General features: G+C 46.7%; 1 protein-coding gene across 3 annotated transcripts in view; it reads right to left on the bottom strand.

The window, feature by feature from the left end:
* Window positions 1–6,193, bottom strand: part of LOC121877552 (lachesin-like) — a 32,307-nt gene extending 26,114 nt beyond the window's left edge. For 2 of the 3 annotated variants that reach the window (XM_042383347.1, XM_042383346.1), the window contains exons 1-2: window positions 6,084–6,191; window positions 60–267 (exon numbers count right to left, since the gene is read on the bottom strand). In XM_042383347.1, coding sequence (XP_042239281.1) covers window positions 60–267; window positions 6,084–6,182 — 307 coding nt within the window. In that variant the 5' untranslated portion in view covers window positions 6,183–6,191. Of the gene's footprint in view, window positions 1–59; window positions 268–6,083 lie in introns of all 3 variants that reach the window. The other variant, XM_042383345.1, reaches the window with a different exon arrangement.
* Between the last annotated feature and the right edge of the window lie 6,022 nt (window positions 6,194–12,215).

Genomic DNA, 12,215 nt, shown 5'->3' with positions numbered 1-12,215 from the left:
AATCTAGAAACTGGTTATCCATAACTCATCCTAGATACCTAGAGACCTCTCCTACTCACCCTGAACATCCAAGAATCCGGTCTGGCTCATCATGGGATCGGAGTTGACCTGACACATGTACTTGCCGCGATCACTGGGCCTTACGTCGGAGATCTTGAGGTACCAGTGTTTGTGGTCATTCCTGGCCAGGGTGAAGCGAGGGTTCTTGGTGATGATGGTGTGGTGAATGGTTAGGATGGTCTGCGTCTCTACGAAGATCCAAGCCACCTGGAAGAAAGGTGAGAGGTGAGAGAAACAGGGATAGGAGGAGGAGGAGGAATCTGGGACGTACAGCTGTTGAAGTGTTTACCACAAAGTAACCTCCCCGGAATGGTCAATTGGAACAGATGGGAAAGAAATAGAAAGAAATATCCTGTCTAATAAAAGTAGAAATGTAATTAAGGAGGGGGGGGGGTTCGTTACCTGGTACTGGTCACTGGACTGATAATGATTACACGAGTCACCTGGACGATTACTTAGAAACTCACCTGGACGATCACCTGAACACTCACCTAAACACACACCTGAACACTTACCTGAACACTCACCTGAACACACACCTGAACACTCACCTGAACACTCACCTGACAAACATACGTAACAAGACTAGGTAAAGCAATAGCCTTGGAATACGCAGGTGGGGGGAAGAGGTTGATACTACAGGTGAGAACAGGTTAAGACATATTATTATTTAACCTCTTTTATCAATGTGTCTTTGTCTCCGTTGTTTATCAATCTATACTACTTCCTTCCTTTCGTTTATTTATTCATTATCTTTAGTTCCTTCTTATGATTTATTGTTTCTCTTATTTTTTTTAACTTTTTTTCTCGTCTCTTTAAAATATTTAGTCATTCTCTTCCTTCTTCTTCCTATTTATCTTCCTCTTCTCATCCTCCTTCTTTCATGCATCTCTTAAAAACTTTCTTTGTTTTCGGTTTTCTCTATTTTTTCTTCTTCTTCTCTTCTCCCTTTTCTTCTTACTCCTCCTCTTCCTCCTCCTCTTCTTCCTCCCCTTTCTCCTCCTCCGCCATCGCTCCTTCCTCCTTTTCATTTAACTTCTATCGACCAGATCTTTATTTTATTTTTTTCTCCTCCACCTCCTCTTAGCGGTCTTCCTCCTCTTCCTCTTTCCTCTTCTCCTCCTCCTCCATCTCATCCTTCCTCTCATTTTCCCTTCCTCTTCTTCTCCCCTCTCCTCCATCTTCTCCTCCTCTTTCTCCTCCTCTTCCTTTTCATTTAAGTGTTAACGAGCTCGTCTCCATTTTCACCGACCCAGTTTGAATGGCTCTAACATCACTATTTTTTTGGAAGGTTGTTGAACGTCTTACAGGAGGGAGGAATTAAGTACAAAATTACAGTCGAAATTACAGTCTGAGAATTACAGGACGTTAAGGAACCTTGCTTGTTAGAGGAAGAGGAGTAGGAGGAGGACGGAGGAAAGGAGGAGGGAAGAGGAAGAAGGAGGAGGAGGAGGAGGAATCATTATCACTTGGCGACATGGTGATCTCTCTCTCTCTCTCTCTCTCTCTCTCTCTCTCTCTCTCTCTGTATAACCCCAAGCCCTGAGATAATATGTAAGCCTTGAAGTATATATAAACACTATTGTTGTATTACTGGCCGAGTGCTTCCCAACAAGACCAGGAAATGAATCACCTTGGAAATTAGTTATGAAGGAAATATTATGTGAGAGATTATTTAACGTGGAAATATAGTTGTGGAAATAAGTTATCTTGGAAATTTAAAGTGTAGGGAATTAATTATATTGGAGAGAGATGTAAGGAAGGGAACTGTAATGGATATTAAAATTAAGGAGAGAGAGAGAGAGAGGCTTTTTCACCACTCTCCACTCTCCCTTACCATCCTCCACTCTCCCTCACCATCCTCCACTCTCCACTCTCCTCACCACCCTCCACTCTCCCTCATTCTCTCCCTCCTCTCCCCTCCCCACCCCCCTCCCCTCTCCCCTCTGCATCCTCCTCCTCTCCCCTCACCCCTCCTCCTCCTCTCACCATCCACTCTCCCTCTCACCTCCTCCACTCTCCCTCCCTCATCTCCACCTCCCTCACCATCCCTCCCTCTCCCTCACCATCCTCCCTCTCCCTCCCACTCTCCCACCCCGCTCTCCCTCTCACCCTCCTCTCTTGCCCCCTCTCCAGTTCGCTCCCTCACCCATCCTCCTCTCCCTCCAGTCTCCCTGCCTCCTCCACTCTCCCCTCCCACCATCCTCCCCCACCCCTCCCCTCCACCACCCATCCTCTCCCTCCCCTCCTGTCCCTCCCCTCCTGTTCTCCCCTCTCTCCCTCTCCTCACCATCCTCCACCTCCCCCACCCCTCTCCTCTCCCTCACCTCCTCCTCCTCATCTCCCCTCACCATCCTCCACTCTCTCCCTCCCCCTCTCCTCTCCCACCCTCCCCTCATCCTCTCTCCCCCTCCACACTCCCTCATTCCTCCCTCTCCCCCTCCCTCACCCCTCTCCCTCTCCACCATCCTCCACTCTCCTCACCATCTCCTCTCCCTCCACCACCTCCTCTCCCCTCACTCCTCCCTTTCCTCCCCATCATCCACTCTCTATCACCCCACCTCCCTCTCCCTCTCCTCCCTCCTCCCCTCCCCTCTCATCCTCCTCCCTCACCCACCCCCTCCCTCCTCCACTCTCCCACCCCTCCACCTCCCTCCCTCTCCCTGCCCACCATCCCCACCCTCCTCTCTACCTCCCCATCCCCTCTTCCTCCCTCCCTCCTCCTACCACTCCCTCCCCCATCTCCCCTCTCCCCTCCCCTGTCCCCCCACTCTTCCCTCACCCTCCACCACCCTCCACTCCCCTCCCCCTCCTCTCCCTCCCTGCCATCCTCCACTCTCCTCACCCCACCTCCTCCCCTCCCACCCTCCTCCTCCCCTCCCATCCCCTCTTCCTCTCCCCCCTCCCCACCCCTCTCCTCTCCTCACCACCTCCCTCTCCCTCACCACCCCATCCTCCACTCTCCCCACCCCTCCCTCTCCCCTCACATCCCCTCCGCTCCCTCCCTCTCCCTCACGCCCTCTCCCTCTCTCCCCCTCCATGCCCCCATCCTACCCTCTCCCTGCCCTCTCCCTTCTCCCCTCTCTTCCCTCCCCTCTCCACTCCCCTTTCTCTCCCTCTCCCTCCCTCCTGCCCTCCCTCTCCCCCCATCCCCACCACCCACTCTTCTCCCCTCCCATCTCCCTCCACCCTCCCTCATTCTCCCTCTCCTACCCCATCCACTCCCCATCTCTCCCCCACCATCACCCATCCCCATCCCTCCGCCTCTCCCCACCATCACTCAGCTTTTCTCCCCTCTCTCTCTCTCCCAAACTCTCCACCATCCCTCCCCCTCCCTCTCTCTCCCCTCCTCTCCACCTCTCACACATCCCCATCTCCCACCAACCTCTCTTCCCTCTCTCTACATCCCCACCACACCCATTCTCCCCCTCCCTCTCTCCACCCTCCCTCTCTCCACCTCTTCCCCACCAACTCTTAATCGAACGCATTAGGAAAATTAACATAGGGAAAACACAGCCTCTTACTTCTAATGACTAAACCTAGACACAATTAAAGTATTTTCTCACAGGTGTACCAAAACACAGTAATGATTGCACACCTGTTCTTTTGTTCTTCAGTGTTCTTCATGGTCGATAGATGTATATAGATAAGAATATAGATAGATAAATAAGGGAGATATTTAAGGTACAGTAAGAAGGTTAATTAAGGTATGGTCTCACAGGTGTGTCAAGGTAGAGTAATTAGGGAATGTGTTCTTTTGTTGTGAATAAATGTTAAAACATTATGGATTTATAGTAATGGTGATAATCAGAATAGTAGTAGTAGTAGTCGGGCAAATGGTTTCAGTCTCAATAAACAAGAATTTACAGATGCCAATGCTCTAAGGTACGGTAGGCCAGTAGAGGTTTGCCCTCCCAATGCGTGTGTGGCTCTTCCTATGACGTCGATCACGCCATGACGAAGTAAGGAATCTCACAGCAAATATGTTGAAGGAAATTTGCCGTGATGTCAGGGTAGAACCGACCCTCCTTCCATTGGACGGTGAGATTTTCCAACATAGGACTTCAAACACATCCAACGAAGCCCGTGTCGACGTCAGTGCTCGAGGATTCTGGACGCGGGGACAGCAAGCCTTCTTCGACATCAGGATTTTTTATCCCATGACCGCATGTCACCTTAACTTAGCTCTCGATGCTGCACACAGGAGGAACGAGAACAAGATAAGGGCATAGGGGAGAGAATTCAGAACGTTGATCAAGGCAGCTTCACTCCTCTGGTGTTCACAACCTCTGGTGGGATGGGACCAAGTGCAAGATGCTTCTACGCCAGACTCGCGGATGTGAAATCCGAACAGAAGCAGCAGCCCAGAAGCTATGTTACAGCCTGGATGAGATGTCGACTGTCCTTCTCTCTCCTTAGGTCGGCTTTGCTCTGCCTCAGGGGAACGAGAGCATCGGCCCTAAAGCCGACAACAGTTGCAAATATTGACTATGAGGCTACTGTCACTGAATGCCGCATAGATCTCATGATATAGGATAGCTACTTTAGTTAAACATCACAGCCCACAAAAAACCTCCATTTATCATAAACTATTAATCTTTAGTAATTCATTGGAGTCAGAGTCTTTAACTTTATCAGAGCCACTAACGAATACTGAGCTACTAAATGAATTCAGAGCTTACCTCTTAAATATGCTTCACAAACGAATATCAGAGCTTTAAATTTAATGAATATCAGAGCTTCACTAAACGAATATCAGAGCTTTAACTTAATGAATTTCAGAGCTTTAACTTAATGAATATCAGAGCTTCACTTAAGAATATCGTTTTAACTTAAATAATATCAGAGCCACTAAACGATATCAGAGCTTCACTAAGAATATCAGAGTTTAACTAAATGAATATCAGAGCTTCACTAAACGAATATCAGAGCTTTATTAATTGAATATAGCCATCAAAACGAATATTGTATTTCACTAAACGAATATCAGAGCTTTAACTTAATGAATATCAGAGCTTCACTAAACGAATATTAGAGCTTCACTAAACGAATATCAGAGCTTTAACTAAATGAATATCAGAGCTTCACTAAACGAATATCAGATTTTAACTTAATGAATATCAGAGCTTTAACTAAATGAATATCAGAGCTTCACTAAACGAATATCAGAGCTTTAACTTAATGAATATCAGAGCTTCACTAAACGAATATCAGAGCTTCACTAAACGAATATCAGAGCTTTAACTTAATGAATATCAGAGCTTCACTAAACGAAATATTAGAGCTTTAAACGGAATATCAGACAACTTTATGAATGTCAGAGCTTCACGTAACGACGAGTCTAAGAGCTCATCCTATCCGGGTTTTTAAGAACGTATTAAAGGCAATTTCTTCTTGTACATCATTACACAGAGTGACTCATAAAGACATCTCTCATCTACCATTATTTCCTGTTTACCTGAGAGAGAGAGAGAGAGAGAGAGAGAGAGAGAGAGAGAAATAAGAAAGACATACAGACAGGTAAACAGAAACAGACATAAAGACAGACAGAGAGAGAGGTAGACAGGTAACTAATGAAGGTATACACCACACAGGTAACACCCTCCACTCATCACAGCAACAGAAGGTCTTTTTCCCCCACCCCTGCTTCTAATCCTCTCCTATATATATCAATCGGGCCGTCCCCAATACGCGATGTGGCCCGATAATGCCCTCTATCCCGTGGGCCATATAGCTGGTGTTTTATATTTGTATAGAAATCGGTTCCTATATTGTTTTAAAGGCTGAGAGAATGACGTGTGCTGAGGTGGTTTTGTGGAGGATTTTTTTGGTTGCTGTTGATATTTTTATTATTATTATTATTATTATTACTATTATTATTATTTATTATTATATTATTATTATTGTTATTGTTGTTGTTGTTGTTGTTGTTGCATCCTACCTTGAAGTCCTTAAGGATACCACCCGTGGGTATCCTAAACAGTGACCCAATAGACAACTAAAGAATCCTGCAGCATCCTTACCTTGAAGCCCTTAAGGTTGTCGACGGAGCAAGGTAGGATCACGTCACGCCCAACCACGACCGTCTTGTTTGGGATCGGCTCCAGGAAGTGAGGCAACATCTCATCTGTATCTGGTGGAGGAGGGAGAGAGAAGAAGGGCGGGTCATTATACCTGTAGGAGATGAGGAGATAAGTGTCTCTTTGTCTCTCTCTCTCTCTCTCCTCTTCTGTGTCTCTGGAAGAAGGAAAAAGAAGAGGAGGCAGTTTCATTTATAGGGGTTAAGGAGATAAAGATGAGATAGAGAGAGGACAGAGATAATGGATAAAGAGACAGAACAGAGAGACGGAACAGAGAGACGAGACGAGACGGAATAGGAAATTAGTAGCAAAGAGAAGGGAATATTGAAGATTGATATAGGGAAATGGTGATAATTGTAGATGTAGTAAAAGAGAATAAAAATGTGGATAGACAGACAGATAAACAGAGACAAAGACAGAGGAGAACGGAGAGAGAGAGAGAGAGAGAGAGAGAGAGAGAGAGAGAGACTCCATCACGGAAAAAATATATCGTAGTTACTGTATATCCTCTCTCCCTCCCTCCTCTCTCCCTCAAACCCCACCCCCTCACCCCAATGTCAACCCCTTCCCACTCCCTCCACCCCCACTCCACGTCCCTCCCCACCCCCCCACCACATTGGACACCAGTACGAGCTAATGGACACTTCGCCATGCTCGACTGGGACTCTCTTCCCCCATCACTCATTTCCTTTTTCCTTTCATCCATTCTTTCCTTCACCTTCTCACTTTCTTTCTTCCTTTCTCCTTTTCCTTCCTCCCTTCCTTTCCTTCCACAACCTCCCATAATTTTCTTCCTCCTTCCTCCCTCTTCTTTTCTCCCTCTTTCCACTCCCTCCCTCTCCCTCCTTCCGTCCTCTCTCCTCCCTCCCTCCCTCCCTCCTCCTCCTCTCTCTCTCCTCCTCCTCCCTCCCTCCTCTCTCCCTCCCTCCCTCCTTGACGTCATCAGAGTGGCCCTCCAGCTGAGTAATATCCACAAGAACACAACACAAACGTAATTTATAATAAGCCCGAAATATCTCTACAAAAACGGGGGAGACGTTTTGGGGAAAGGTTAAAGAAAACGGGAAATTTTAAGGGAGTGAAAAGAAAAAAGGAAGAGAAGAGGATTTTAGGGATGGAAGAAGGGAGAGAAGAGGATTTTAGGGATGAGAAAAGGAGGAGGTGGAAAATTTAGGGAAAAGAGGAAGAAAAAGAAGGGGATTTTAGGGTAAGATGTGGCTTTGGGTATTTAGGGAAGAGAGAAAGTGAGTTTTTTCTCTCTCTCTCTCTCTCTCTCTCTCTCTCTCTCTCTCTCTCTCTCTCTCTCTCTCTCTCTCAAGGAAGATAAGGAAGGAGATAAGAGGCAAAACGCAAAAAAAGACATAACGAGAGAGAATGAGACGGATAAAACGACAGACAGACGGACACATCACAGTATTTCTAAACATTAACAGACAAATATCCCAACAGGGTGACGGAAACAAAAAAAAAACACAGGAACCTTCACAAAAAACTAAGTCTCACTAAATGTTGCCAGGAGTAGTGGTGTTTTTTCTTATGTATACTGTATGTGTGTGTGTGTGTGTGTGTGTGTGTGTGTGTGTGTGTGTGTGTGTGTGTGTGTGTGTGTGTGTGATGTATAGACGTAAGATACTAAACGCACACTTGATTTATTTATTTATTTTATTTATTTTAGGCCTATGATACCTAATTATACATTTATTATTATTTTTTATATATGTATTTTCAGTTAAAAAAGACATTTCCGTATTTGTAATGATTTTTTTGTCTTATTAGAGGTCATTACAGGTCATTATTGGTCAGTATAGGTCATTATAGGTTGTTATAGGTCAGCATAGGTCAGCATAGGTTGTTATAGGTCAGTAAAAATAATTATTATTTGTAGTAATAATTTAATTCATTTTACAACCTTAATTAATCGTTACCTGTATAATTAGAGTAACTTGCTGGTGGATTAAACGCCAGACGTATACCTTAGACAGCATCTATCGTTCGCCACACACGCACGTTCGCCCACCTTTTGCCAACCAGGCACTTCGCCATGGCCGGAAACATAGGCAGTGTTGAAACTAATGAGCGCCGTAGCCAGTCTCTCGTGAGCCAATTATTAATGGCCAGTGTTTGTGTCTGACATTTTCATTGGATGGTTGAGCAGCGCTACTCTCCACCACCCCAGAATTATGAAGACTATTTTACTACGAGTTAGCTCTCTCTCTCTCTCTCTCTCTCTCTCTCTCTCTCTCTCTCTCTCTCTCTCTCTCTCTCTCCTTCTTCTTCCTTCCTTTTATCCCCTCAGCCATCGGGGGGAGATGGGAAGAAGAAGGAGGGAAGAGAAGGAAGGAAGGGAAGAGAAGGAAGAGAGGGAAGGAGGAAGAGGGAAGGAAGGGAGGAAGGATGGAGGGAGGAAGGGAGGGAGGGAGAAGGAGGGAGAGAGAAGAGAGGAGGAAGGGAGGAAAATGGAAACAATGCTCTATTCTCTTTTTTTTCCTCCCGACAGCTGTTTCCGACTCCCTAAACCCGCCCGGGAGTGTATCCTGGGCCATGTAGACCCCCATAGGGCCATCTGTAAACATGCAGGGCCATACAGAGCCACGTAGGGCCATCTGTAGACATGCAGGGCCATACAGAGCCACGTAGGGCCATTATTGGATATGCAAGTTCATACAGAGCCAGGTAGGGCCATTATTGGACATACATGGTTAAATGAAGCTATTAGTGGACATACACAAAGGGCCATATAGAGCCATGGAGGAGCACAGAGTCACACACTGGAGGAATGACTCAGTGTGTGGAACGGACAGACAGACAGACTGACAGACACGCAGATAAATAGACAAACAAATAGACAGAGAAGACAGACAGATAGAAAGAAAGACATACGGACAGACAGAGAGAATATAGACTGACAGATAGACAGAGATAGACATATAGACAGAAAGACTATTGACAAACATACAAGAGAGAGAAAGAGACAGACAGACAGACAGACAGACAGACAGAGACGACCCCTCATACATACACACACTTGACCATCTACGATACTCGAGGCCATTATTAGTACTGTAAAAACTCGCCGTAGACGCTGGTGGACCTCCTCATTGTGGTCTCATTTTGTGGTCAGAGTAGCCGTACCTCGCACCTAGTGGCCAGGGCACGTCTCATAGTGGCCATTATGTCCAACGTTTAATACATTACCTTGCGTGTTAGTTGCTTTCACTACTGGTCACTGATAATGTAGTGGTGGCCAGGAGAGAAGAGAGAGAGAGAGAGAGAGAGAGATAGAGAGAGAGATTAATTAACTTACACACTTTCACAATCCAAAAGCTCACTCAAGTTTAATCAACAATTTATCTTAAGTTTAAAGTTTTAAGTTCCCTTTTGAGTTATAAATTCCCTTAAGTTCAAGTATTAGTTTCAAGTTAACAAGTAAATCCACGAGTTACGAGAACGAGAAGATGGCGGGGAATATTCGCTATGACTCTAGGGAGGAGGAAGCGATGGCGGGGAATATTCGCTATGACTCTAGGGAGGAGGAAATGGCGATATTCGCTATGACTCTAGGAGGAGATGGTGGGGAATATTCGCTATGACTCTAGGGAGGAGGAAGCGATGGTGGGGAATATTCGCTATGACTCTAGGGAGATAAATAATTAACATGGGTAACTCTCTCCCTATCACTCACACTCTAAGTTACCCACCAAACACTAACCCTTGGGACACCGTCGATGGAGGAGGAGGAGGAAGAGGAACGAAAGGAGGGGGAGGGAGGAGGAGGAGGAACAGGAGGGGGAGGAGGAAGAAGATAATAATGTTAAAACTAACTCACGTTCTAAACACACACACACACACACACACACACACACACATTAAGTGGGTAACTTAACAACGCCGCTAGTGTTGTTGTGAGGACTTAGTGAGTTGAGGAACCATCTGAAGGAGTCATGGCACTGCAACACACCTGAGGTCTTCCTGTACCTCATCACTTCCTCCTACCTGAAGCAGTCGTGGCAGGTGAGATTAAGACGCAGGTGTTCCTTTGATTGGCTTAAAATAGTAGTTGGTGTTGTTAGGGACAGGTCGGGGGGTAATGGTTGTGTGCTGAGAAGTTGAGGTGTGTCAAGTGCTCTCTCTCTCTCTCTCTCTCTCTCTCTCTTCCTCTCTCTTTCATTTTCCCCTTATGGTCCCTCTCTCTCATGCCCCTCATCCTTTCCTCTATTCTCTTCTCCTCTCTACCTCCCTTTACTCCTCCTCTTCCCATCCTGTTCTCCCAACCACCAATTCTTCTCCTCCCTCCCACCCCACCCACCCACCCAACCCCACCCCACCCTCCCTCCCCTCCCTCCCTCCCACCCCACCCCTCCCCACCCCTCCTCCCACCCACCCCACCCCCCCCCAACCATTCTCTCCCTGACCACCCCCCCCCAGTCTAGTGAATGTTATCTGCCGTCCAATTGGTTGTTTATCAGGAGTCTATCTGGCCAAACTAGACCATACCACCACGGTCTCTCATAACTAGAGCAGAGCTGATGCTGAGTGCTCTAGAAACCACAATTAGAGACGAGAGCTGATGCTGAGTACTCTAGAAACCACCAATTAGAGACGAGAGGTGATGCTGAGTGCTCTAGAAACCACCAATTAGAGACGAGGTGATGCTGGGTGCTCTAAAACCACCAATTAGAGACGAGAGGTGATGGTGCTCTAGAAACCACCAATTAGAGACGGAGGTGATGCTGAGTGCTCTAGAAACCACCAATAGAACCAGAGCTGATGCTGAGTGCTCTAGAAACCACCAATTAGAACCAGAGCTGATGCTGAGTGCTCTAGAAACCACCAATTAGAACCAGAGCTGATGCTGAGTGCTCTAGAAACCACCAATTAAGGACGAGAGGTGATGCTGAAACCTCTAGAATTTACAGTTAGAGTACGTATCTAAATTCTCAAGAAGTTGGCATTAGAAAATCCTTAAATTACCTTCTAGAAACCGCTAAAAAAAAGATTTCTTTTGTAATCATCAGCAACCCCAAAATACCTCCTGAAGATATAGAAACCACTAAATAAGTCTCAAGAAACCAGAGACACCATCAACGACCTTGTAGAAGCCGTAGAAACCATTAGCCACTCTTTTAGAAACCTCAAATGGTCTCTGACGAAGAAAACTGACGAGGCTATTGTAAATTTTGAGGAATTTCTGTTCTATATGTCAAAGATTCAAATTGTGCTCTTTAGGGTTATGTAGGGTATGTAGGGTGTGTATGGCTTGTATGTGTAGGGTGTGTATGGCTGTGTAGGAGTGTGTAGGGAGGTATGTATGTGTAGGGGTGTGTAGTGATGTGTAGGGGTGTATAGGGGTGTGGGGGTGTGTAGATGTGTAGGGATGTGTGCAGGTGTGTATGGCTGTAGTGATGTAGGGGTGTGTATGGCTGTGTGGGGTGTGTATGGCTGTGTAGGGGATGTGTAGGGATGTGTGGGGATGTGTAGGGGTGTGTGTGGCTGTGTGGCTGTGTAGTGATGTGTAGGGCTGTGTGGGGTGTATGGCTGTATGATTTGGGTGTGTATGGCTGTGTAGGGGTGTGTAGTGATTGTAGGGGTGTGTGGGGTGTGTGGGGAGTGTGTAGGGATGTGTGCGGTGTGTATGGCTGTGTGGTGATGTGTAGGGGGTGTGTATGGCTGTGTGGGGTGTGTGTATGGCTGTGTAGGGATGTGTGGGGATGTGTAGGGGTGTGTATGGCTGTGTAGTGATGTGTGTGGGGCTGTGTAGGGGTGTGTGGGGGTGTGTAGAGTGTGTGGGCTGTGTAGGGGTGTGTAGGGGTGTGTAGAGTGTGTAAGGCTGTGTAGGGGTGTGGAGGGGTGTGTAAAGTGTGTAAGGCTGTGTAGAGGTGTGTAGGGGTGTGTAGGGGTGTGTAGAGGTGTGTGTAAGGCTGTGTAGGGGTGTGTAGGGGTGTGTAGAGGTGTGTAGGCTGTGTAGGGGGTGTGTAGGGGTGTGTGTGGCTGTGTAGTGATGTGTAGGGGTGTGTGGCTGTGTAGGGGTGTGTAGGGGCTGTGTAGAGTGTGTAGGGGTGTGTATGGCTGTGTAGG

The sequence above is a fragment of the Homarus americanus genome, unplaced genomic scaffold (assembly GCF_018991925.1).
Source record: "Homarus americanus isolate GMGI-L3 unplaced genomic scaffold, GMGI_Hamer_2.0 scaffold45469, whole genome shotgun sequence".
Classification (NCBI taxonomy): domain Eukaryota; kingdom Metazoa; phylum Arthropoda; class Malacostraca; order Decapoda; family Nephropidae; genus Homarus; species Homarus americanus.
This window is presented reverse-complemented; position numbering and strand designations above follow the sequence as displayed.